At 35.7% G+C, this 25462-nt stretch overlaps 2 protein-coding genes across 2 annotated transcripts; both read left to right on the top strand.

Annotated features, from left to right (window-relative positions):
* The first annotated feature begins 661 nt into the window (after positions 1-661).
* Positions 662-15198, top strand: LOC107591515 (peripheral-type benzodiazepine receptor-associated protein 1-like). The gene is made up of 6 exons (XM_016280681.1): positions 662-833; positions 3778-3930; positions 13099-13260; positions 14184-14267; positions 14384-14473; positions 15131-15198. The coding sequence occupies exons 1-6, from the start codon at positions 669-671 to the stop codon at positions 15155-15157; spliced, it is 681 nt and encodes a 226-aa protein (XP_016136167.1). The 5' UTR covers positions 662-668; the 3' UTR covers positions 15158-15198.
* Positions 15199-15269: 71 nt separating this feature from the next.
* Positions 15270-25449, top strand: LOC107591498 (RIMS-binding protein 2-like). Its single transcript, XM_016280656.1, has 8 exons — positions 15270-15345; positions 16030-16152; positions 16251-16355; positions 16515-16565; positions 17496-17516; positions 19423-19576; positions 21832-21909; positions 25340-25449. Exons 3-8 carry the CDS (start codon positions 16254-16256, stop codon positions 25447-25449), a joined length of 516 nt encoding a protein of 171 aa, XP_016136142.1. The 5' UTR covers positions 15270-15345; positions 16030-16152; positions 16251-16253.
* The last annotated feature ends 13 nt before the right edge of the window (positions 25450-25462 follow it).

The following is a 25462-nucleotide window of genomic DNA, read 5'->3' as shown; positions in this document are numbered from 1 at the left end:
CACCTGTCAGCTTCCAGGTGCTCATGGGTAATGACTGACGCTCACAGCACAACACCTGGTACGCGCTTGTGTCAGTCCTGTCTCTCTCTCACACATGCCCTTTGTTCCTAGTTCAGCTGATTCTGTCTTTTAGTTTGTGTTGTTTTAAATAATTAAGATATTAATATACTTAGATATGTTTTAAAGTGTCTCCAGAGGAGTATTGTATCAATTTTCTCCAAACATTTTACAGTGCAAGTCAACTTGACTTTATTATATTATACTAAAGTTTATCTTGTTTTATTGTTATTTGCAGTTAAAAATATATTATTATTATTATTATTATTATTATTATTAAATTAATTTAGCTTTATATATTTTTGCTGTGTTTTTATAAACTTTATTATTTAATTTTTTTTAATGAAAAATTTATTTTAAAAAAATAAAAATGTGGAAACATTCACACCAAGAATTATAACTAAAGATAAAGATAACTATAACTAAAAGTATTACTAAAATTATAACTATTTTAGCTTCCTCCCCAAGTTTAAATGTTATAACACTTGTATACGTGTCCTTTCTGATTGGTGGAATGCTGTGATTGACAGCTGCAGTCATTCATAACACTGATTGTAGTTGTTGTAGATGATTTCTATATGAACTCCTGCTGTTTCCAGGTAAATACTCCGATGCCGGTGAAAGCGGGCGCTGTGGAGCAGTACAAGCGTGCGTTTGCCCGTCAGAGAGCCAGAGACCTGGCACAGCACGCAGACACACTACTGTGTAAAGACAAACAGATTGCAGCGCTGCAGCAGGAGTGCAGACAGCTGGAGACACGGCCGGGACAGGGGAAGGTACACAAACACACACCAGCACATCTCCCTCACTGAAAACATACAGCTTCTTTAATAAGTGGTGTTGCCAAGTCCAGCATCACTAGTACTGTTGCTTAAAGAATTACTGATTTGTATCAGATCTTGGGCCGGTTGCATAAACGGCTTAGACTAGTCTTAAAAAGTTAGCCATCGAGTTATACCGCCTTTCTAAATTTTCTAAATATATCCCAGTTTCATTCAGCGTTTCGACTCAGTTTGTTTATAAGTGAATACTGTTTAAGATGTCACCTAAACCAGCAAAGCAAAAGCCGAAAAAAGTAGAAACTACAGAAGTTACATCCGACTCCAAAAGCATGGAAGAGGTGGCGTGAGTTACACTCATCGCCGGTTTGTGGAGATCAAGCTGGCGGCTTACACGCTACTACAAGTGGTATCATCAAGCAATAAATATGACGAAAGTCGACATGGCCTCTCAGTTCGAAACTGTCCTTTCAACTGTACAAGATATCAAAAATCAAGTTGCAGAGTGTTGCGGAAGATTAACGCAGACAGAAAAACGCATTTCTCAGACCGAAGTTTCCGTCTCCACACTTCAATAAACGACCAACGCTCATGAAAAGAAAATTACTGCACTTACCTGGAAAATAGATGTTTTGGAAAATCGCAGCCGACGCTCCAATTTGAGGCTCCTAGGTTTACCAGAAAAATCCGAGGGCAACGATGCATGTACATTCTTAGAAAGCTGGTTACCTGAAGCGCTGGACATGGACCCACTGCGGAAGCCACTGGCCATAGAGAGGGCCCACAGGATCAGTTATATGCGAAAGACTGCAGCGGACGCAAAGTCTACCCTGAGAGCGATGATTGTGAAGTTCTTGGACTACAGAGACAAGGAGCACGTGATGCGAGGGCCAGAGCAAGGAAAGATGTACTGTTCCAAAATCACCGAATCATGTTCTTTCCGGACCTTTCTGCTGAAGTAAACAAGCAATGGAGGCAGTTCGACGAAGTGAAGAAGAAGCTGCGAGCTAAGGGACTGATGTATGGATTCATCTTTCCAGCGCGCCTCCGAGTGACCGTTGATGGCCATGCTCACGTCTTTCAAAGTCCATCAGAAGTTAACGACTTTCTAATGAGCATGTAAGCTGGTGCTGTTTTCTCACTTCTTTGTTCACTTTCAAGAATATACAGTGGGTACGGAAAGTATTCAGACCCCCTTAAATTTTTCACTCTTTTATTTATTGCAGCCATTTGCTAAAGCAAAGGGTCTGAATACTTAGGACCATGTGATATTTCAGTTTTTCTTTTTTAATAAATCTGCAAAAATGTCAACAATTCTGTGTTTTTCTGTCAATATGGAGTGATGTGTGTACATTAATGAGGAAAAAAAATTTACTTAAATGATTTTAGCAAATGGCTGCAATATAACAAAGAGTGAAACATTTAAGGGGGTCTGAATACTTTCCGTACCCACTGTATATACTATAGAAAAAATCAATAGGGGCTCAAGTGCGATGCAATTCATCGTACGGTTCTTTTCCCTTAGTCTTTTCCCTAAATCAATTCCATTTCAGATGGATTAGATAATACAGGATCCTTGAGGTAGATACCTAATTGTTCAGGGGGCATTATTAACTAAACCACTGAATCTTGTTAATGTTTATGGCCCTAACGACGAAGTCCCCAAATTTTATAGTAACCTCTTTCTAACTTTATCCACCTTTTCTGGGTTTCATGTGATGGGAGGGGATTTCAACTGCACTTTGGATCCAATTAGAGATCGTTCATCTGGCCTTAATCAGTCCCACAATCAGACTAGAAAGACCCTGTATTATTTTATACAGGAGTTAAACCTTGTTGAAATATGGAGACAATTACACCCTAAGGATATCCAGGATTCTTGCTTCTCCAGAACACACCAGTCTTGTTCTAGAATTTATTGCTTTCTTATTTCTGCAACGCTTACGCCATATATTACTGATAGTTCTTATGATTCTATAGTAATTTATACTATATCTGAAGAGATAAAAATGTCTCTAGACATGGACATAACAGAAGAAGAAATTGCAGAGGCCATTGACAGTTTAACAGCAGGTCGAACACCGGGACCAGATGGCCTTAATGTAGATTTTTACAAGAAATTAAAAATAAAACTTGCCAGACCCATTTTAGATATGTTTAAAGAATCATTTGCGAATGATGTTTAAAACACGCTCTCATTACGCTAATACCTAAGCCTAATAAAATAAGTACAAAATGTAAATAATTTTGACCAATTTCATTACTTAATACAGATGTTAAAATACTGAGTAAAATTTTAGCAAGGAGGTTAAGATAATACACAGAGACCAAAATGGATTCATTAAGGGCAGGCAAGTTTTTCACAATGTTAGAATGTAAATTGGCCCAATTTTAATCAGAAACGTGAGACTGATTATCTCTTGACATCCGTCTTAACATAGTATCTATGTTTATGCAACTGGCCCCTGGTCTGTTGTTCCTATTTTTAAAAAATCTAGTTCAGAATTTTAGTCCGCCATAGTCTTATGTTTTATTTTATTTTATTTTATTTTTCATTTTGGCATTTATTTATTTTTTATTTTGCATCAGAATCATTTTATTTGATTTTGATCTCATTTAGTTTTTTTTAATCAAGAACTTAAAATATCTGACCAACTTGATTGTAATAATTACTAAATTTATAACATGATTTCTGTGCAGCTGCTCATATATTTCAGTTCTCAGTTCCCTCATGCATTTTCATTATTATGACTTCTGTTGCCACCTGCTGGGGATGTCGTATACTGCACATAGTCAGCATTTACTGAACACATGCTTTTAGTACTGCTTTGAAGTCTAAACCTGGCACAGAAATTCATTTGTGTCACTGCAGGACCATTTATGTGAACTGCTCCTAAAGCTGTGAATGTCATTGAGATGATTGATCACGTCTCTCTCTCAGGGTCCTGTGGCAGTCAGTGAGTTTGAGCGTCTCCTGAAGGAGTCTCAGAAGGAGGTGTTGCGTCTGCAGAGGCAGCTGTCTGTCACCTCCACCAGAGACCAGAGCAGTGTGACGGCACAAAACCCTTCAGAGAATCAGGACCGAGACAGCAGGGTGAGAGCAAAAACACGCCCATGTTTCCCAACACTGAGCAAAAACATCAGCATCTCTGATGCAACACAGGAATGCTTATCATTTATTAACATATTATTTATTCCTTATTTAGCTAAAAATATGAATTATTTAAATGGGCCAATGGCAGTGTTATTTTAGTATTATTGAGATGTTGTGTTTTTTATTAATATTTTGGAGTAGTTTTTATTTGTGTATTTTGCATTTTTATTTTAATTTTATCTGCAGTTTTAGTGATTTTGTTGTGTTTTTGAGATTTTTTTAAATGCCTATTTAACCTATTTTTGTTTTAGTTTGTTATTTTAGTACATCAAGTTAAATTACACGAAAATGACAAACAGAAACATATTTAAATAAAAAATTATATCTATTTTTATTTATTTAAATAAATATTTTCTCATTTATAGTTTTTTTTAATTGTATTTCATTGTTTATTTTATTTCAAGAATCTTTTTTTTATGGTTTTATGGTCAAATTTTAAATTTCCCTATTCAGCCCTCAATATACATATTATTCTTTTAAATGTGCAGTTCTTGGTTTGATGTTAAGGGAATTTTTGTTTAATTTTGTGTAGTTTATTTTAGAAAATGAGTTTAGTTTAGTTTATTGCGTTTTAGTTTGAGTCAAAATAGATATCATATTTTCTTTTTTTAATGGAGTGCTAAATATTTCTGACTACTTGTATTTCAAAATATAAAATATTTTCTGTACTGTTGTTCTTGGTTTAAATTTAAGGACATTTTTATTAAATTTTCTACAGTAATTAGTCTCTTTAGTGGTCGGTCACCTTGTGTAAAATCTGGGTCGGGATTCTTGTGAAGCAAAACCAGTTGAAAAGCGCTGGCCTGCATCATACTGACCAGTGTAGCGTAATCCTCTCAGTCCACTGGTGAACTGTTGTAATGCTGTTATTGCTCGGCCGCTTCTCTGCTCTCTGAAGTGTCATTGATATAAACGATGTTTCTAGAGGATTCTTCCTGAACCGAGACGTTTCCTCTGTGAAAGCAGCCGGTCAGGAGTCGGATTATATTGTGTGTGTGTGTGTGTGTGTTATGATGTGTCTGTTCCTGTGGAGGTTTTCAGGGCTTATTTTGTGTTTACACTCAAATGAATGTTGTTTCTGCTCTTATGTAATGGACTACACCATAATCTGTAATACTAGCTAATGAGCAACTCTGTATACTGAAACCTGTGTGTGTGTGTGTGTGTGTGTGTGTGCGTGCGTGCGTGTGAAAATGCTTTCCCATATACCAATTTAATACTCAACTCTCACTCAACCAGTGACGTGAGTTTGGGCTAGGACTGACATCTGTTTATGGCAGTCGGGGGTGGAGCAGGTGCAGTAGACATGTTTAATTAGCCAAATTTATGACTGTTTATCCAGTTTTGGTTTTTCCAGTGTTGCAAAAATGATCACCTTTAAAGGAATAGTTCATCCAAAAATGGGTGAAAATGTGCTCACCCTCAGGCCATCCAAGATCAGATCAGATTTGGAGAAATGTAGCATTCCATCACTTGCTCAGCAATGGATCCTCTGCAGTGAATGGGTGCCGTCAGAATGAGAGTCCAAACAGCTGATAAAAACATCACAATGATCCACAAGTAATCCACAGCACTCCAGTCCATCAGTTAACATCTTGAGAAGACAAAAGCAGAGTGTTTGGAAAAAACAAATCCATCATGACGTTTTTAACTTCAAACCGCTGCCTTCAGCTAAAATATGAGTCCATAATCCATAAAAAAGTTCTGGTCTGATTCAGGAGAGAAATCTGCACAGATCAAGCACTGTTTACAAGCCAAAACAGCTCTAAACAAATATATGGCAGGTTTTTGATGTGCGAAACAACAGGAGATATGGACTCATATTTTGACCAGAAGCAATGATTTGAAGTTAATAAGTCTAACTGATGGATTTGTTTCCTAAAAACATACTTGTGGATTATTGTGATGTTTTTATCAGCTTTTTAGACTCTCATTCTGACGGCACCCATTCACTGCGGAGAAACCACTGGTGAGCAAGTGATGGAATGCTACATTTCACCAAATCTGATTAAGAAAGAAACTCGTCTACATCTTGCATGGCCTGAGGGTGAGTAAATGTTCAGCAAAGTTTCATTTTTGGGTGAACTATTCCTTTAAGTCTAAATCAGGTTGATTGCATCAGTCTTTCTCATCAATATGTACATTGTGTGCATACTGTATGTGTGCAAAAGGCTTCTACCTAAATGCTTGAGGTTAGTTAGTGAAACGGCCAAACTTTTGACTGCTAGTCTATGTTGCACTCACTTTACTGACCATTTGAAGTTTCAATCTCAGCTGTCCTCACCGTCTCTGTAAAGCTTGGATGAGAATGGCGGTACAGGGTAATCTGGTCATTTCCACACACACACATAGAAATAAAGGGGCCATGTTGTGTGCGCTCTAATCCCCTTTGACAGCAGAATGGTACAGTCCCATAATCCTCTGGCTGTTGCCGTGGTAGCGTTGAGAGGGTTTTGGATGGTAGGTACGACTTCAGCCCAAAGCGAACCAAAGATTCCCGCAGCCGTCCCAAACGCAGACTCTTTGCTTTCCATCGACTCACAGGACAGGGGTAGGTCACTTTTACCTGTAGTGACGTGTTCATACTTTAAGCTGTTGCAGAGAAGAATGCATCCTGTAGCCGTGATAATTGCATGAATGCTGTAATGATGTAACATGCATGTGTTATATGAGATTGAAGAGTGTGTGTGTGCGCGTGGCGTCAGTGCAGGAGCGATTATAACACTCACCTGTCCTCATCAGCAGACGAGTGCTGGCGTCCGATTACGGCCCTTCCAGCTTCTCAGAACTCGCTTGCACAGTTGTGTCTTTGCATGCATGAAGTATGTGCATAATTGTGCATGAAAGAATAGCTACAGAAGAAGCACTTTTAGGCCTAGTTTGGATGATGCATAACAAAATTTTGGTGTTTTACAACAATTCAGCTCTGCCAGACGTGACAGTTTGAATATGCAAACAGATTGCAGTAGCAAAATGCCTGAAGACAGTCAATGCATTTAATGCATGTGCTATAAAAGCAAACCAGCGGCAGGCAGGCCAATCCATTAAGGTGCTTTTTAAAGAAGTGATCTAGTTACCCGTTTCAGTAGTCCACGGGGATTACAGCAATGTGCTTATAGCGAACGGAGGCCGGCGTATGGGGTCGAACAGCCTTAACGCAAATAAAATAAGGCTTAAACCAAAGAGTTTGTTTCGGATCAGTTTATTTGACTGAGTTTTCAGTCTTAAAGGTGCGGCTGAATAGGATGATGAGCAAGTGTTAGCTTAAGCCGCGAGCAGGCCTGTGCATGAGGACTCCGTATAAAGTAGTTTAACCCATAAAGTCTGTAATTTGAGGGTTAGTTTTGCATTTAATTTAGAATAAAGAAGAATATACTCTCATAACTGTTTGTCTGTGCAGATAATCAGAATGGGAGTTTTGTGCATGTTAGCTTTACAGCTAATATGCTAGTGTTGACAAACTTTTTTCCGATATGCACATTTAAACATAGGAAAATGGAAAATATTGAACATCTTGTTCAGTACAAGTTTTTGTCCTATAAATTGCTCACTTGTTGACCTCTCCATAATTCGACCTGTCAGTGACTAGCAATAGCAATTAGCATGTTGTAGTTAATGGCTAGGAGAAAAACAAGGTGCCAGTTTAAAATTTTGAAACATTGATATTAGTTATAAGTTGCTCTGTGTACATCCATTATCACTGTTGTGTTTGGTGTCTTTTCAGGATCATATGAACACAGACGTGCACATAAACACAGACCTGTTCATAACTTCAATGCAGTGTTCATGAGAATCGTTCATACATCAGCTATTCAAGGCAAGATGCTACAAGCAAATCATTGGTTGTTTTCCATGCACTAGTCAAATGTAAAGCTATTTTGCTTCTGTAGCATGTCTTCTTTTAGACGAGTGAAAACAAAATATCAAAAATACACATTTAAGCTTTAATTTTATTACACTTTATCTTTTTGCAGCTGTAGATTTCAGTTCCTTTTTAAAGGCCATGAGTTTTTCTCCACGTCAGCAGCATTTGCATATACCAGCTTTATTCCCATCTATATATTATTCATATGTTGTCATATGTCATTAACCTGAAACATTTTAAACATTTTATTTCAAAAAACATGGTGAAAATGTATTAATTTCTGACTGTTGACAGTATTTGCTGATTTATGAAGTGATAACAAGAAAATCCCCTATAGAAACTTTTAACTCTGTCAACAAAATGAAACATATTTAAACATAACATTTCAGAAAACTTGTCATACAAAGCCATCGCCTTAATGTACTTTGTTTAATTTTTGATTAGTGTATTTTAATGTATGATCTTTAATTAATGTACTCTGAGAGATAGTTCAGCCAAAAATAAAATGTTGTAATCATTTACCCTCAAGTTGTTCAAAACCTGTACAAGTTTTTTTTTTTTTTCAGTTGAACATAAACGAAGATGTTTTGGGAACCAAACAATTGTTGGTCAATGGAGACCATCAGCTGTTTGGTTTAGGGATGCATCGATCCGATACTCAGGATCGGTATCGGCTCCGATACTGGCATTTTTTGTCGGATCGGGGTATCTGTCAGACGAGACCGATCCAAATCCGATGTTGTGCGTATACTATTCTGTCTTATTGTTAAGCCCCACAAAAGGCACAAAAACATTATAAAGCGCCATCAAGTTTCCGTGCACTATATTTTAAGTGTTCTGAAGTCGTTCCATATTTGAAAGTGAAGTATAGATGAATATTTAAGTCAAGTTGACGTAAACTCTTCTCCCCGCTGCGTCAGTCTGTCATCCTCCATTCAGCATACAAACTGCGTGTCGTGTTCAGTTATTACAGTCAAAACGATTAAACTCTCTTCAAGAGCTGTCATGTTTTTAAATATGACGGTTTCATTATAAACATGGTGATTACCTCTAAGATTGACACCCAACATAATGATATTTACCATCTGACAACCATGTCATGTCAACAAATGGAAAAGTCAGCCAATTATTGTGCCTTTATACCTAACAGCAGGAGCGCTTTTTACCCCAAATACCATACTTTTAAATTATTGTTAAAAATTATTGAAAAACTGTTGCTTCAATTATCTTAAACAAAACTGGGAATCATTAAGAAGAGCCTTTCCTCAAAATATATTCAATAATTTTTGCGATTTTGTTTTGCTACTTAAATCTACAACATTTTAAAAAACATCAAATATTAGATCAAGTTAGCACAGAATCAACTACAAGAAAACACATCACTGCCAGGAGTTACTGCCCAAACTTCAAAGGCCTGTTTAAATGATTAAAACTAGAGGCATTAATAAACTTTAAGATTACTTTTTATCATGTAAACTACCTATATACATCATGTTATATGCACGTGTGTGGGACAGAGGAGAACATGGCCGCGTCACAGCAGAGTATGCTGCCCATAGCATAAACCAAAGCACATGACAGACAGTTGTCGGAGAACACCTGAAAAGCGTGGCCGAATGAACGATACTCATCTGTATTTGCAGTACACAAGCCGCGGTTCAGCTGCTTCTGCGCTGCCTCTGCTCTGCTAGTGTGAAACCGGCGTCATTCTGCACAAGGGATGCACATAAGCACTTTGTGTGTTTTATTGGAGCCATACCCTTTCGTATTATACTGAATGAAAGATTATTAATAGTCTTTTTTGTTCTGTTCTATCTATCATATGTTGCTGTCTTCATTACTGTGCTATGCATTTAAAAGAAATGTCTTTTAAATTTTATAGTATATATTATATATGTATATATATATATATATATATATATATATATATATATAGGCTACTTGTTTTTCATGAATGTATTTTACAACAATACAAAGAGCAATGTGTAACATTTTACCAGATTTAGTCCTACACTTATTAACTTTTATTTGTTCCCCATTAAATAATGTTGTTTCACTAAATGTTTAGTTTAGTTTAATGTTTTTATAAAATGATTGTGCACCCATGATTTTTCTAGAATAACTTTTGCTGCTGAATTATCCACTAACCTATTTTATAATAGTATTTTTTTGTCATAGATTATGATTATATATTTTTTCATTTGTTAATTTTCATTCAAATGAAGTTGTCTGTATTTAGTAGATTGTGTTTAACACACAAAAGAGGGATGATCAGGTCAACACACAGAAGTATAGAAATTCTACATTGATTTAAAAAATCGGATATCGGTATCGGATTGGAATCAGATGATACTCAGAATTTTTGGTATCGGTTCTGAAAAAAAGGTATCGTTGTATCCCTAGTTTGGTTACACACATTCTTCAAAATTTCTTCTTCTGTTTTCAGCAGAATCTATCCAGGTTTGGAAAACATGATGAGCAAATGATGACAGAATTTACATTTTTGGGTGAACTGTCCCTTAAAGATGTGCTTTTGAACCTCCACCCAGCATTTCCCATCTGTTAAATATTGCAGTTGCGTGTGTCTGACAGTGTAATTAAAAGTGCACGCACAAATCTGTCATTATACGGGTGTTTCAGGGACACTGGAGTGTGAGCCTGGTCAACTGGCTTGATGCCACTCCTGCGCTTTTACTCCTTTCCTTTAAACATCAGATGATTTCATGCATTATAAAGTTCAAATGACAAAAACAAAAAGGCAGATGCTCAATCAAGAGGTCAGATCTTAAACTTTAGAAGAAAAGTGCAGCACTCACTGTACAGACATAGATTTTGCTTTCTTTATATTTCTTCATTGAACTAAATTGATCTGAATAATAGTACTGTTGTCCTTACAGCAGAAATCATATTTGTTTCATAGTTGAAGAACATTAATAATGTTGTTTTCTTATTTATCACTGTGAAGCTGCTTTGAAACAATCTGTATTGTATAAAGCGCTATAGAAATAAATGTGGCTTGACTATAAATAGTGATTATAAACATTTCAGCCAACTTCATGACCTTCATCAGACATCAACATGATCTGATTAGGTATATAAGGAATATTGGTAGCACTTTACTTAAAGCCTTTATATATAATGCCTTATAAAAGTATATTAATGCTTTAATTATGCCTTGTAATGCACCTTATGATGAATTATATAATCTCATGAATAATTTTAACCACAGTTATAATACATTATAATGCTTACCTATTTATTTTTACACCTTTAGAAAGTATAACGCATTTAAACGCATGTCAAACAAACCTTCAAATGCATTTTAATTTTGGTTACAGTTATTTATGTGTATATATATATATATAACGTGCTTCATATAAAGCTTTAAATGTTACCCGAATATTGTCTTCTGGCAGATTTGCTAAATTGTCGACATTTGTGCAATTGAATGAAATCCAATGCTCATTTCTTAAAAGACATCACAAAGACAAGATTCCTGTCTGAATCTGAGCCAGATTATAACTATTTGCTCAGTTGTCAGCCCATTTTCAGTCCGAGAAAATGCAAACATGATCCAGATGCATCCACATAGCCACAGAAAATGACAGATTTTGTGAAAAATTTTTAAAAAAATATTTGAGTATTTGAACATTTTCCCCACTCCTTTGCAGATTCTTAGTAAAATAATACATTATGAATGCTTATTTTTATCATTAAAACTGAAAAATGTGCCTCTTTTTTTTTTTTTGATAAAAGCATTAAAGCTAAAATAAATAACAAAAATAAAAATATAATAATTCGAAAAATATTCGTTCTTATTTTGTGAAAAAAAAATACTTATTTATATTTCTGAACTCAGCATCATCAAATTTGTCATCATTTGCTTTTTTTTGCAAATCAGCAGATTTTATTTTTCTCAAGATGCAGGGCTATAATAAGCAAAATAACAATATTTCATAGCGAAATAAACATGCATTTAAAACATTAAGCCACTGGTTTGATTTCAATCGCTTATACCATGGTAGGTTTTCTTTGAAAGGTTTAAGCTTGATTAATTCAGTTTCTCTTTGGTGAGCATGAATGGGATTTGAACTTCCTGAAGCCGACTGCAGCGCTGAATCATTATAGTGTGATAAAATCTAAATATTCCTCTCATTATGGATCTCTCTTGGTAGAATGTGACTTGTATAGCTGCTGAAGTTTGGTCTGTTGGCCAGTAAGTGAGAGTGTGTGTGATGTTAATGAGTGAATGCTGACGAACGGCTTCTCGTCCGCTTGTGCTGCGTTGGCTGTTTGATCCTGTTACCGGGTCGTGGCTTTGGCCGCAGTGGAATAGTTCCACTTTGAGCATAAGTAGGTATGGTCACTAAAATTAGCCACTAAGGCATTTGATCCTTAACCCGCTGAGTAAAGACGAGCTGTGACCAAATGTCAACTTCTCCCATGACTGGTGCTTTCAACTAAACTAGCTAAAGGTAAACTAGGTAAAGTGTGAATCTCTCGATAACTGGTAATCGATAGCAAGAAATGTCCTTGTTTTTATTACATTTCTTTCTTTAAGTAAAAAGGATTGCATATCACATTTCATGTTGACTTTAAGACCATTAAGATTTTATGCTTTGTAATTATTTTCATGAAGAATTTGACAGCTCGTCCCTGAATTATTACAGAATTATGTACTGTAATGTGAAACAATCTCATTCTCACTATTGTGAAAGAATGGTAGAAACCATTTTTACTTAAATTTTACTGAAATACTAGCAAATTTCAGAAATTGCTGGTTAATTTCACACACAATGATAAAGAATTGGCAAACAACACATTGAATTAGACATGACATTTTGAAGTTGAAAAACTGAAATAGTATTTTCTCATAAACATGTATGTTAATAATCTTTATTTTATTTACAAAAATCTTTTTTATAGTGTACAATTGTAAATATTCATCATGGCAGTGTTTGTTTCATTGATTTATTCTTTCCTGGTTTTAATACAAAAATGTCATTGAATCTGAAAAGGATGATTTTAATTTCTCTATTATGAGAATTAGATATTTTTGATTTAAAGAAATTTACTTAAATTTTTTAATGCAAAATTTGATTTAGTCTTTTTGAGTGAAATATTTCTTTGAGTTTTACTCAGTAGCTTGTTGTCATTAGCATATACACTATCATATGGTAAAGCATTCGTGACCCTCTGCTGCTGCATGTGTGGTTACAGTTTATAAGCGTTTGTTTTTTCAGGTTGCGTTTGAAACCCCGCCCACAGTAGTAGATGAGGCCCCTGTTAAGGGGGAGGAGACTCCTGCAGAGGGGGAGGAGTCAGAGACGCAAGTGAAGCACGAGCAGGGCACAGGCTCCACCCACCAGGAAGAGCAGACCACAGAAGAGCATCTTCAGTTGCTGGTAAGAGTCACATGATCACAGATATGTGTATGTGTGTGTGTATGTGTGTGTGTGTGTGTGTGTGTATGTACATTCACACTGACACCAAATGCTCTTTTTATTTGCACATATTTTGCACTTTAAGTAACAAACCACCCTAAAAAAATTCCAAAATACCTGAATTATGGGAGCCTGTGACAAATATATGAAAATGTGTCTGGGACAAATAAATATGCACCGTGCAAAACTCTGGAAAAGTTTTGGGAGTCTTCAAAAATCCTTAAAAACCTAAATGGATCTAGAATTTTTCTAGATTTTTTCAGCTGTGAAATATTAAGTTTTATATTTTAGAAATTGCTAAATTGTCAGTTTTCTAATTTTATTTTAAATTCGTCTTTCAAACTTGCAGTCTTTACTATTATTATTACCATTACCATTATTATTATTATTATTTATTGTTTAGTACATTGATATTTATTATTTATTACAAATGTATTTATTAAATATGTTCATTATTGTTTATTTTTGGCACTGTGACAAATTGCTTATGTTGGATAAAATGCTGAATGAATGAAAGTAAATGCCAAAAAAGTAAATTCTCTGACATTGAGCCTGTTACACTAGTTAATCATTTAATGATTAATAATAATTAATTAATGTAAATAGTTATGTATTATTTAAGACATTAAAGTTTTTGTAAAATAATGTTTAACATTGAAAATCCCTTAGTAGATATAGAATTGTTCTAGTGTTGTTCAGCTGTAAAATATTAAATATATATATTGTTCTTCTCTGAATTATTAAAAAATGATTATTATAATTATTATAATAATACATTTTTTCCTTAATCAGTAATTATGAATGACTGCAAAAGTCATGAGGTCTTCTTTTCAATTTGATGAATATATCCATGTTTCTGAACATGTTCTTTGATGTTTCTGCAGGAAAGTGAGTTGGGCGAGAAGAGGAAAGAATGTGAAGTTCTTGAGCATGAGGTGCGGAAGAGACAGAAACGATGTCTTGATTTGGTGAGTGTTTTGTCATATTGTAATGCTTACCGTGCATGTCTCCTGCATGTCAGGCTGAAAAACTGTGTGTGTGTGTGTTTGTGTGTGTGTGTGTGTGTGTGTGTGTGTGTTCACAGGAGAACCAGCTAGTGGACAAGCACAGCAGAAATGAGCACTTAGTGGAGGAGGCAGAACTCCTCAGGAGAAAGGCTCAGCTGCTCGACCAGGTGAAACATTGTCAAATTAAAAAAATGAAGTTCAATCCAAGCCATCCAAGATGTGGATGAGTTTGTTTCTTCACCAGATTTGGAGGAATGTAGCATTGCATCAGTGTCTCAGCAAAAAAAAATCACAATAATCCACAAGTAATCCACACCACTCCAGTCCATCAGTTAACGTCTTGAGAAGACAAAAGCAGAGACAAATCCATCATTGAGATGTTTTTAACTTCAAGTCCTCTATCCATAATACTGCTTTCTCCAGTGAAAAAGTCATCTAATCTGAATCAGGAGAGAAATCTGCACAGATCAAGCAGCGTTTACAAGCCAAAACAGTCCAAAACGGTTCTAAACAAATATATGGCAGGATTTTGATGTGAGAGACAACAGGAGATGGACTTTTTCACCGGAGGACGCGTTATAATGGACTATGTATTTTAGCCGGAAGCGACGGTTTAAGGTCAAAACATCTTAATGATGGGTTTGTTTCTTACAAAAAAGCAGCTTTTGATTTCTCAAGACATTAACTGATGGACTGGAGTGGTGTGGATTATTGTGATGTTTTTATCAGCTGTTTGGACTCTCATTCTGACGGCACCCATTCACTGCAGAGCGTCCATTGCTGGGCAAGTGATGGTGTGTTTATGCTCCCTCTGGGCGTTAAAGGTCAGTGTAAACTCTGTGTTTCTGTAGTCGCAGGCTGAAAATGAGGAGCTAAAGGAACAGCTCTGTGAAAACTGTGTGTGTGTGTGTTTGTGTGTGTGTGTGTGTGTGTGTGTGTGTGTTCACAGGAGAACCAGCTAGTGGACAAGCACAGCAGAAATGAGCACTTAGTGGAGGAGGCAGAACTCCTCAGGAGAAAGGCTCAGCTGCTCGACCAGGTGAAACATTGTCAAATTAAAAAAATGAAGTTCAATCCAAGCCATCCAAGATGTGGATGAGTTTGTTTCTTCACCAGATTTGGAGGAATGTAGCATTGCATCAGTGTCTCAGCAAAAAAAAATCACAATAATCCACAAGTAATCCACACCACTCCAGTCCATCAGTTAACGTCTTGAGAAGACAAAAGCAGAGACAAATCCATCATTGAGATGTTTTTAACTTCAAGTCCTCTATCCATAATACTGCTTTCTCCAGTGAAAAAGTCATCTAATCTGAATCAGGAGAGAAATCTGCACAGATCAAGCAGCGTTTACAAGCCAAAACAGTCCAAAACGGTTCTAAACAAATATATGGCAGGATTTTGATGTGAGAGACAACAGGAGATGGACTTTTTCACCGGAGGACGCGTTATAATGGACTATGTATTTTAGCCGGAAGCGACGGTTTAAGGTCAAAACATCTTAATGATGGGTTTGTTTCTTACAAAAAAGCAGCTTTTGATTTCTCAAGACATTAACTGATGGACTGGAGTGGTGTGGATTATTGTGATGTTTTTATCAGCTGTTTGGACTCTCATTCTGACGGCACCCATTCACTGCAGAGCGTCCATTGCTGGGCAAGTGATGGTGTGTTTATGCTCCCTCTGGGCGTTAAAGGTCAGTGTAAACTCTGTGTTTCTGTAGTCGCAGGCTGAAAATGAGGAGCTAAAGGAACAGCTCTGTGTTTTGAACGCTCAGTATAGTTCAGTTCTGGAGGAGAACCAGCGACTCCGTGCAAAGCTGGAGAACCTAGAGCAGGTCCTAAAGGTAAAAAGCTCACGTTCAGTCCGTTTCTCAACATGTTGACATTGCATTAGGTGTGTAATGGGTTTGTATATTTGTGTCGTGTGTGTATGCAATGGCAGCACATGCGAGAGGTCGCCGAGCGCAGGCAGCAGCTGGAATTGGAGCATGAGCAGGCACTGGCTATCCTCACGTTCAAACAGGATGAAATCAAGCGACTCCAGCGGGTCAGTTGCACAGTGTTATTATCATATTAATTCTGTTTTTAATGGGAATTTATATAGGAATAAGTCTAATGTTGGTGCTTCGTATTCCTGAATGCAAATTCATGAATGAGATAATTATATGTGTGATTTTGTCTTAAAGATTGTGCTCTGCTTCCACAGGCTCAGTTATTTGCTAAAAGAGAACATGAAGGTGTCGTGCAGATGCTGGAGGTGAGTTTTGCATCTCATTGCTTTGCTTTAGTTTTTGTTATGACAGTTTCTTGTTAAATTAACCATTTAAATTGCATTAACTAAAGAGCTGGGATGAGTGGATGATAGAAAATGTCTGTGTTTATGATGCTTGGGGTTTTAATGACTGTGTATTTGTGTGTTGTTTAACTGAGTTGTGTCTTTCTCAGGATCTGGTGCAGCTCGTATTGCACAGAGAGCTGGTAGAGTACAGCGTGTGTACTTCCTGTTTGATGTGTTGCATTTCCTGTTTCTCTCACTAAACTGCATCACTGATGATTGTATGTGCAACCTGCAGAGGGCTCTGTTTAGCTACTAGTCCATTTTGTGATTTTTTTTAAAAGTACTTTGAGTTGTTTTACATACAATATTGCCAAAACATCTATTTACATTTTAATCAAATTAAATAATTGTTAAAAAAAACAAAAAAAAAACAATATGCAACAAATAAATTGTTTAATTAAATAATTAATTCAACAAGGTTTGAATGAGCATTAAGAGTGCTTAGAGAGCTCTTGAATATGGTGTTCAAAGCAATAATTTGCTTTACTTTTTCCAAAGTAACTCATTTTGCATTTGACCTTTACATTTTATCAGTATCAGTGGGAATCAAACCCTTGATTTTGAGCGTGTGCTACCCAGATTTCTTGCTTGACTGTCCTTGCATTTGATCTAGAAAAATATAGTATTCACTCTAGTACCTCAAAACTGAAAAATAATTTAATACTCTCAGTTTTTGTGTATTTTGAGTCTTGAGGTTTTAGATGCATTCAACAGTGATGCAGTTCAACAGGTCGTGGACTGCAGCGTTTAATCATCTAATCTAATATCTGCTCTGACTGCTTTTGACATGCATGATGTTTCCTCTCTCTCTTTCTGTCCTATACTTTGTGTTTTGTGGCCGCTAACCAGAATACACTGGACTGCATGCAGGTATCAGACCCGCTCAAAACACATGCATGTGGCCCAAAACCCCCTTTTTTTTTTGCTTTAGTTTCTAGAGCTTGTGTGTGTGGTTTGTGCAAGCTGTTTTAGGTTTTCTCAGCTAGACGAGGTTTTAGCACTCAAGTGCAACAGGGACAACAGAAACACTCCTAAAAGTGTAGTTTTATTAGTTGGTGCTGATCAGCTTTTTGTGTTGCAATATGCAAATGCAATTTGCTGACTATTTTCTATGTAATGTCTTAAAGTTAAATGTGACACACAGACTTTTGAGGTGAGAGTTTTACAGGAACCTCTTTATTTTTATAGTTTGAGAATCGACTGAACAAGTGACAGTCGGCAAGTGAGTGTGAGTGTGAGTGTGAGTGTGAGTGTGAGTGTGAGTGTGTGTGTGTGTGTGTGTGTGTGTGTGTGTGTGTGTGTGTGTGAGCCTTGTGCTCTCAGTGTGCCAGGAAACTGAACCACAGAGCCGGAAGTGAAACTAGCTCACCGTACTCTCACAAACACTCAAGTTTTTAATACTTTTACTACATGTTTGTGTTTTACACTCAGCAAAATGGCTTTAACCCCTTTCCTTTGTCCTGTTTACCTCTATTTTACTGCTTTATTTATGAAGCTTTATTGTGTTGCAAGATGCTTTTTTATAAAGACTGTGCATATATCATGTGGTGATTATAGCAGACTCAGTGTGTTGATGTAGTTATCTAGAAAAGCTACACACCAGGTTTTTATGATTTTTTTCAGTAACCCAAATCTTAACATATGTAAGAACTATTAAAATAGCCTGCATATATAATTAGCACTTATTGTTTGTGATTTGAACAAACTCCAAACAATAAGGAATAAACTTCAGTGAGTCATTTTCTTTAATTGATATTATCCCTCAAACTTACAATTTTCACCTGTTGGATGATAAATTATATACACACACATACATAAATACATACATACATATATATACATGTATGTATATGTATATATGTATATGTCTTGCAAAATGCTTTTTTACAAAGACTTTGCATGTTTCATATTATTACAGCTGACGTAATGTATTAATATTATCTACACACTAGGTTTTTATGATTTTCTAGGTTTTAAGTTTCATTAACATTTTGAGGAGGGATGTGATGTTACTGATCAGACTTAAGATTTGAATTATACATTTAAATAAAATGTTTCTTTGTTTATGAACCTTTACCGTCTTGCAATGATGCTTTCATAAAAAAGCAACTCGCAAGACTGTGCATATTGTGTATATATATATATCATTAATATTATATATAGTATTATTATTGTTATCAAGAAAACCTACACACCAGGTTTTTATGATTTTATAGGTTTTAGCTTTCAGTAACACAAACAATAACATATTAAAATGTTCCAAAATAATTAGTGATTATGGTTAATGATTGAACAGACAACAAAACTTCGCCATAAACTTCAGACTTGCAATTTTCATCTGTTGGATGATAAGTAATATTTATCAGTAAACGTATAAGTGAGTATGTAGTTATAGATTTTTTCCCCCTGATTTGCACCTCTGTAAGATGTTTTCTTTAACGATTTGTTCAAATTTAATGATTGTTAAGAGCACTTTCCACTGAGATTAATATCCTGAAGTTCACAAAAATGTCTTGAAAACCAAAATAAGTGATAGCTCAGATTGACTTCTGAGTTGGATATTTTCGTTTAGATGATTAATCTATAATTTGTAGATGTCATCTTCATCGCATCATCACATGCTCTGATTGGCTAATCTCACTTGTGCATCACTCATTGCTTTGACTGACTAATAGCATCTGCATTTCTTCATCAGACAAGCTGATACGTTTAACGTATTAATGCACCTCATGAATATTAAGCAATATCTGCATATTAATGTCGTCCCTGTGTGTAGGCAAAAGTTCGTGAGCTGGAGGAGAAATGCCGCAGTCAGAGCGAGCAGTTCGGGATGCTGTCACAGGAACTGGACAAATTCAGGGTTCAGGCCTCAAATATCGACCTGTCGGGCCCCAGCCTGACCCAGCTGACCAATGGGGTCGGCCTGTCCGGTGAGACTAAAATACCGATCATTACACGACCCATAACAGATGTGTTCTTTCAGATTTAAATGAAGGATTTTGCATTAAATCAAGATTTGCAGTGTCGTTGATTTATTTTGCCGCTGATTTGTTTGGGTCGAGGCTAGTGGTCGACCGATATTTCGCCAAGGCCGATATATCGGCCGATATTTGGCATTTTTCAAATACCGGCATCGGTCGATACGTTTTTCTGGTTAGCCGATGTGTTCGAGGCGGGACTTTTATTTTGACGGCGCTGAGTGAACGCCAGTGCCTTGTAGCGAACAAGAGGGAGAATGTGAGCAGTGTCGTCGTTCAGTTCTGTCTAATATGGATAGAACTCTATCTAATAATCAGATAAACAAAGTTTGTTAACTGTTAAACAAAGGAATTAAAATGTATATAAAAAGTATTATAACGATTGCTTTATATTATTAGTAATAGAAAGGCAAACATTATAATACTTTCTCATTTGCCATCAGCATTCAGCAAATACGCATTTATATCATTTAAACATATCTTTGAATGACTAATGAACATTTAATTTCACAAACCTTGCAGACTTAGTCGAATCTAGTTCAGATCTTGTGAAGTGTGCATTTGTATCCTGCATGATTGCGTGTTCTCTGGGTGACGGTCGGTCCGTGTGAATTGAATGCTGATAGGAGGAGCGTTCTGCTTGACTGGAAACGCGCGATCGACAAACTTTAAACTAGTGATTTCAAATTATGCTGTGCTTTATGCATTTGCTCGCTGTCATATTCATGTCATTTTCATTGCGTGCTGTATGTAAAATGAGTGTTACCTTGGCTTTATTTGAAAAAAAAAAGAAAAAAGATTTCTAATGCACACAAACTTCCCAGAATACTGAGTGCCCTGTTGGTTACAGTGTTTACTTCCTTTATAATTAGATTTTTATTAAATATTTATTTATTTGTGAGAAATGCTTTGTCTTCTAAAGTATAAGTATGATTATTTTATACAATTATTTTTAATCCATTTTCAAATTATTTAAAATTTCTTAAATATAAATGAAAATAAATTAAATTATATCGGCCATCGGCATCCTCAATCCACATTTGTGTTGGTGTTGGTTGTGATTGTTTACAGAGTTTGGTTATGTGCATTGGTCCACTGATAGAAGATAAAACAGTAGCCTAAAGCCTAATGAGCTCGCTGTCTACACAGGCATCAGTTTCAGCATCCTAAATGAAATGCAGCTAGTTATGTGAATGATTTGAAACACTCAGCAACACTTTTATATGTGAAGTGCACAGAGACTCAACAGTTGATTCCAGTGGAGTTTGACATTATCATTAGTTTCTAAGCTAATAATGCTCATGCTCATTACACTAATAAAAATATACAGCAAAACATTACTTTTTTTAATTAAAATTAAATATATATATATTTTTATATATATATATATATATTATATTCAATACTTAATATAGGGTATAAGTTTGGGGCCAGTATGATTTTTTTTTTTAATAAATACTTTTATTCAGCAAGGATGCATTAAATTGATCAAAAGGGACAGTAAAAACTTTTATAATGTTACAAAAGATTTCTGTTTTAAATGTATGCTGTTCTTTTATATTTTCTATTCATTAGAGAATACTGAAAAAATAAATGTATCAGTGTTTCCACAAAAAATATTCAGCAGCGCAACTGTTTTCAACACTGATAATAATCAGAAATGTTTCTCGAGCAGCAAATCAGCATCTTAGAATGATTTCTGAAGATCATGTGACACTGTAGACTGGAGTAATGATCACAGATGAAAATCACAAATGAAAATCACAGCATACAATAGAAAACAGTTATTTTAAACTGTAATATTTCACGATATTATAGCTTTTGCTGTATTTTTAATCAAATAAATGCAGCCTTGGTGAGCAGAAAAGACTCCTTTTTAAAAACATTTTAAAATCTTACCGACCCCAAACTTTTGAATGGTTGTGCACCCTTAATGATTATAGATTTCTCTTGATTTTTTCTGTCATAATGCATTCTGGGTTTCTGTACACACTATAGTATGTTGCCATAGAATTAGGCCAAAACAAGCTGTCTTTTAAGGTAACATACAGTAGTATGTTTTGGACCAGCTTTTGTGTCGGGTCACACCTATGATGCTTTATTATGCTGTCTAGGTTGGCAGCTCACTAGGTTTCGGAGCACAGCCTAAGAATGAGTGTCTGAGATGCATAAGTGGATTGCGTCTGCATTATCCTCTCTTTTTCCAGGCACAAATGCCTCATGGGAAGACATCGCGTTCTGGAGTTTGGAGGGTAATGAAGCCCTCTGTGACACCTCTGAGCTTGGTACTATTGAATTCAGTTTGGTTCTAGGCTGTGACGTCACGTGTCCGCCTGCATGAATAACACATGGAGTGTGACGGTGTAGTGAGCAGTGGGAGGCAGTGGTCACATCCATGAAGAGTTTAATATGTGCAGTCCTGAGCTAGAGCTGGGCGATATGACAATATATAGCGTGAGAAACCAGTCGATCGTAACGCCCACCCCTAACCTGAACCATAACATAAAGCGCTTTATTTAGTTGATGTTCTATGTGTTGATGGTCATACTGTTTGCAGATCTCATCTTGTTAACATAGGTTTGGTTTGGTTTTTGTTATGTGATCACTTATGCAATTGGTAGCACATTGCATGTTTCTCAGCTTTGTGAGGATATGATTGGTTGCTTTATTCTGATGGACCAATCAGAATTCACCATGGTGATCTGTGTTTAATGACAGCTGCTGCTTGACTATGTTCACAATTGTTTACAAGTATATTACTTATTACATTACTTATTATTTTTGCTGTAATGCTTATTTATACATACACTTCTGGCCAAAAGTTTGTAATAATAAAAAAAAAATTTTTTTTAATGTTTTTGAAAAAAGTCTCACAAAGGCTGCATTTATTTGATCAAAAATACAGTAAAAACTGAAATATTATTACAATTTAAAATAACTATTTTCTATGTGAATATATTGTACAATGTAATTTATTCCTTTGGTCAAAGCTGAATTATAAACATTTTAAATGTCTTTAGATCACTTTAATGCATCCTTGCTGAATATGTAAAATAATACTGTCCGTTTGAACATTATATTCATTATACAATCCTGAAAAAAATGTTTCACTGTTTCCACACATATTAAGCAGCAAAAACTGTTTTTAACATTGATAGTAATAAGAACCATTAATAGTAATAGCCGAGCAGTAACTAATGGTTGCTAAAAATTCAGCTTTCTTGTCACACGAATACATTTCACAACATTACTGTTTTTCTGTATTTTTTTATATAAAAAAATTAACTAATTATTCCAAACGTATAACTGGTAGTGTAAATACACAATGAACATTTTCATGCACATGAAATTCCTGAAGGATCTACTTTTTAAAAAATTAGCAGCATACAAAAGAGCAATTCATCACACAATGCAATTCACTCAACTAATGAACTGAAGTAATATCAGCTGTCATTTGTGACATTTTGACTCATTATTTAATCAGACTGCCAAAAGTGACGTTTTTGCATTGAATTGGATTCGAATGTAAAGTAACTGTGAATATTTCTAAGATGATAATTGATCATTACTAATTACTAACTAAATTAAACACATACTGCATCTGTCCACTGTGTGCTTCATGTACTACTTTTACACAGTAGAACTGAATGCAGTATGTACTGCGCTGTTTGCTGTAAGTACTCCATTCTGAACATAGTCCTGATCTTTTGCTGCAGGTCTGGATGCATTATTATGTTTAGCACACAAATAACAGCATGTTTAAATGTTAACATGCACTTTTTAGTTTCTGCTATGCATTTTTGTGTTTTTATTTGCTTTTTGTAATGAATCCTCTGCAATATAATGAATTCTGTTAAAGCTGCAGATGAAAATGCTCAATGCAAATGACATTTTATAGCAGGCAAACAATGCATGAATGTGAGCAGAGGGAGGAGATGAAGGTCAAAGAATGATTTCTACTGGAGTCTCAGTGACGGGGGTCGTGACCTTTATGCAAGCAGATGGTTTTCACTTAATCAGCCCTGATTCTAACCTGTAGATCACAGGGGTCGACTAGACACATGAACACATACATGTAAACCGCAGCTCAAAGCATTATCCCACATCTGTGCACACACATGCATGTTTGTCTCATTGAGGGCATACTAGGGATGCACCGATACGAAATTTCCCAGCCGATACCGATAACCGATTATTCAGAATTATATATATGCCGATATATAAATCTCTCCCAATTAAGGCTGTAAAATATACAGAGATCCTTCTCATTTGGTACATAATATTATAGGTTAAAATGAACAACAAAACTATTATATTCAGTGCTATATATTTTAATATATAATAATCCCAATCAAATAAAAACATTTGTATACAATGCAATTGCAATGTGTCTTTATGACAGATTTCCCTCTAGTGTTTTTATAGCTAACTAATGAACTGTGAACACTGGATAACTTTACTGAGGTAAATTCAACGTTAAGTGACATATCACTCACAAGCTGTTTTATTTGATGTCTTTCTTTCTGTTCAAACACTGATTGAGTGATTATATGAAATAAAATTCAAGGCACTAATATTTGCCTACAAAACCACCACTGGCTCTGCACCCCTTTATCTAAATTCATTACTTCAGACTTATGTGCCTCTAGAAGCTTGCGTTCTGCAAGTGAACGCCGCTTTATTGTTCATCCCAAAGAGGCACAAAATCACTTTCACAGACTTTTACATTAAATGTTCCCTGCTGGTAAAATGACCTGCCCTACTCAATCCGAGAAGCTGAGTCCTTAGCCATCTTCAAGAATCGGCTAAAAGCACATCTCTTCCATCTTTATTTGACCCTCTAACTCTAGCACTCTCTATTAAAATTCTATTCTATCTATCTGTTTTCTTTTTATTAATTATATAATTAACAAAAAAAACCTTGCTATGTGTACGGCGTTAAGCTAACTGGGACTTGTTATAGCACTTGCGTATCATTGCTCTTTTGTTTGCTTCCATTGTCCTCATTTGTAAGTCGCTTTGGATAAAAGTATCTGCTAAATGACTAAATATAAATGTAATGTATATGAGACATGAAACATTTTGGTAAGTTGTACTTTAACTTTTAACACCTTCTGATGTTCATTCATGTATATTTTGTGCTATAACATGTATTAAAGTGTAAGAGACTCACGCGCTGCGCTGCCTCTTGAACTGAAATAATCATATCTGCCACATTTAAGAACGTCAAAACAGCATTTATTGTTGAATTTTGTGATAAAATGGAAATTATGTGAGAGCCGAGACTTTATTTCTTATCAGAAGTAACAAAGCTCAAAGCTCTTTGCAATCATTGGTTGGAAGGCATATTCAAATAATATTTGGTGGATCTGGCAACCCTGGCTTGAACTACGGGTGGTTCATAGGGTCAAACAGAAAGTTAATGCATTTTTATTGCGTTAACTTCAACAGCTTTGAATTTGACACAGGAATCATTTTCTTCACAAGTTTTGAACTGTAACTGTTTGTCATGATATAATTGGCTCTGATCATTGGCTGTATTTTAACAATCGGCCAATGGATGATAGTTCTGATAATTGCTTTTATCAGCCGATACTGAGTATTGGCCGATATATCGGTGCATCCTTAGGACACACCCCAGACAACTCAATATCATCTAAAATTTATGATCAGCATTATTTTAAGTTGTATTTCTCTGCAATCGTTGCATGTTAGATGTGGCTGCGGCTTTGCGGACGGGCTCCACTCCACACGCAGCTGAACTGTCACGTCCCGAACGCTCACCGACCGTCAAACACAGAGAGCTAATGCAGACATCTTTTTAATTAGAATCATACT

This window comes from Sinocyclocheilus grahami, unplaced genomic scaffold (assembly GCF_001515645.1).
Source record: "Sinocyclocheilus grahami isolate Dianchi unplaced genomic scaffold, SAMN03320097.WGS_v1.1 scaffold142.1, whole genome shotgun sequence".
NCBI classification, from domain to species: Eukaryota; Metazoa; Chordata; class Actinopteri; order Cypriniformes; family Cyprinidae; genus Sinocyclocheilus; species Sinocyclocheilus grahami.
This window is presented reverse-complemented; position numbering and strand designations above follow the sequence as displayed.

Excerpts from the sequence above, each read along its gene's own strand:
- LOC107591515 (XM_016280681.1), top strand. The coding sequence starts at position 669 with ATGCCGGTGAAAGCGGGCGCTGTGGAGCAGTACAAGCGTGCGTTTGCC. Across the intron at positions 3,931-13,098 it reads ATCAGGACCGAGACAGCAGG|GTTGCGTTTGAAACCCCGCC; the intron begins GTGAGAGCAAAA and ends TTGTTTTTTCAG. Across the intron at positions 14,268-14,383 it reads AGAAACGATGTCTTGATTTG|GAGAACCAGCTAGTGGACAA; the intron begins GTGAGTGTTTTG and ends GTGTGTTCACAG.
- LOC107591498 (XM_016280656.1), top strand. The coding sequence starts at position 16,254 with ATGCGAGAGGTCGCCGAGCGCAGGCAGCAGCTGGAATTGGAGCATGAG. Across the intron at positions 16,566-17,495 it reads GTGTCGTGCAGATGCTGGAG|AATACACTGGACTGCATGCA; the intron begins GTGAGTTTTGCA and ends GCCGCTAACCAG. Across the intron at positions 17,517-19,422 it reads ATACACTGGACTGCATGCAG|GCAAAAGTTCGTGAGCTGGA; the intron begins GTATCAGACCCG and ends CCCTGTGTGTAG.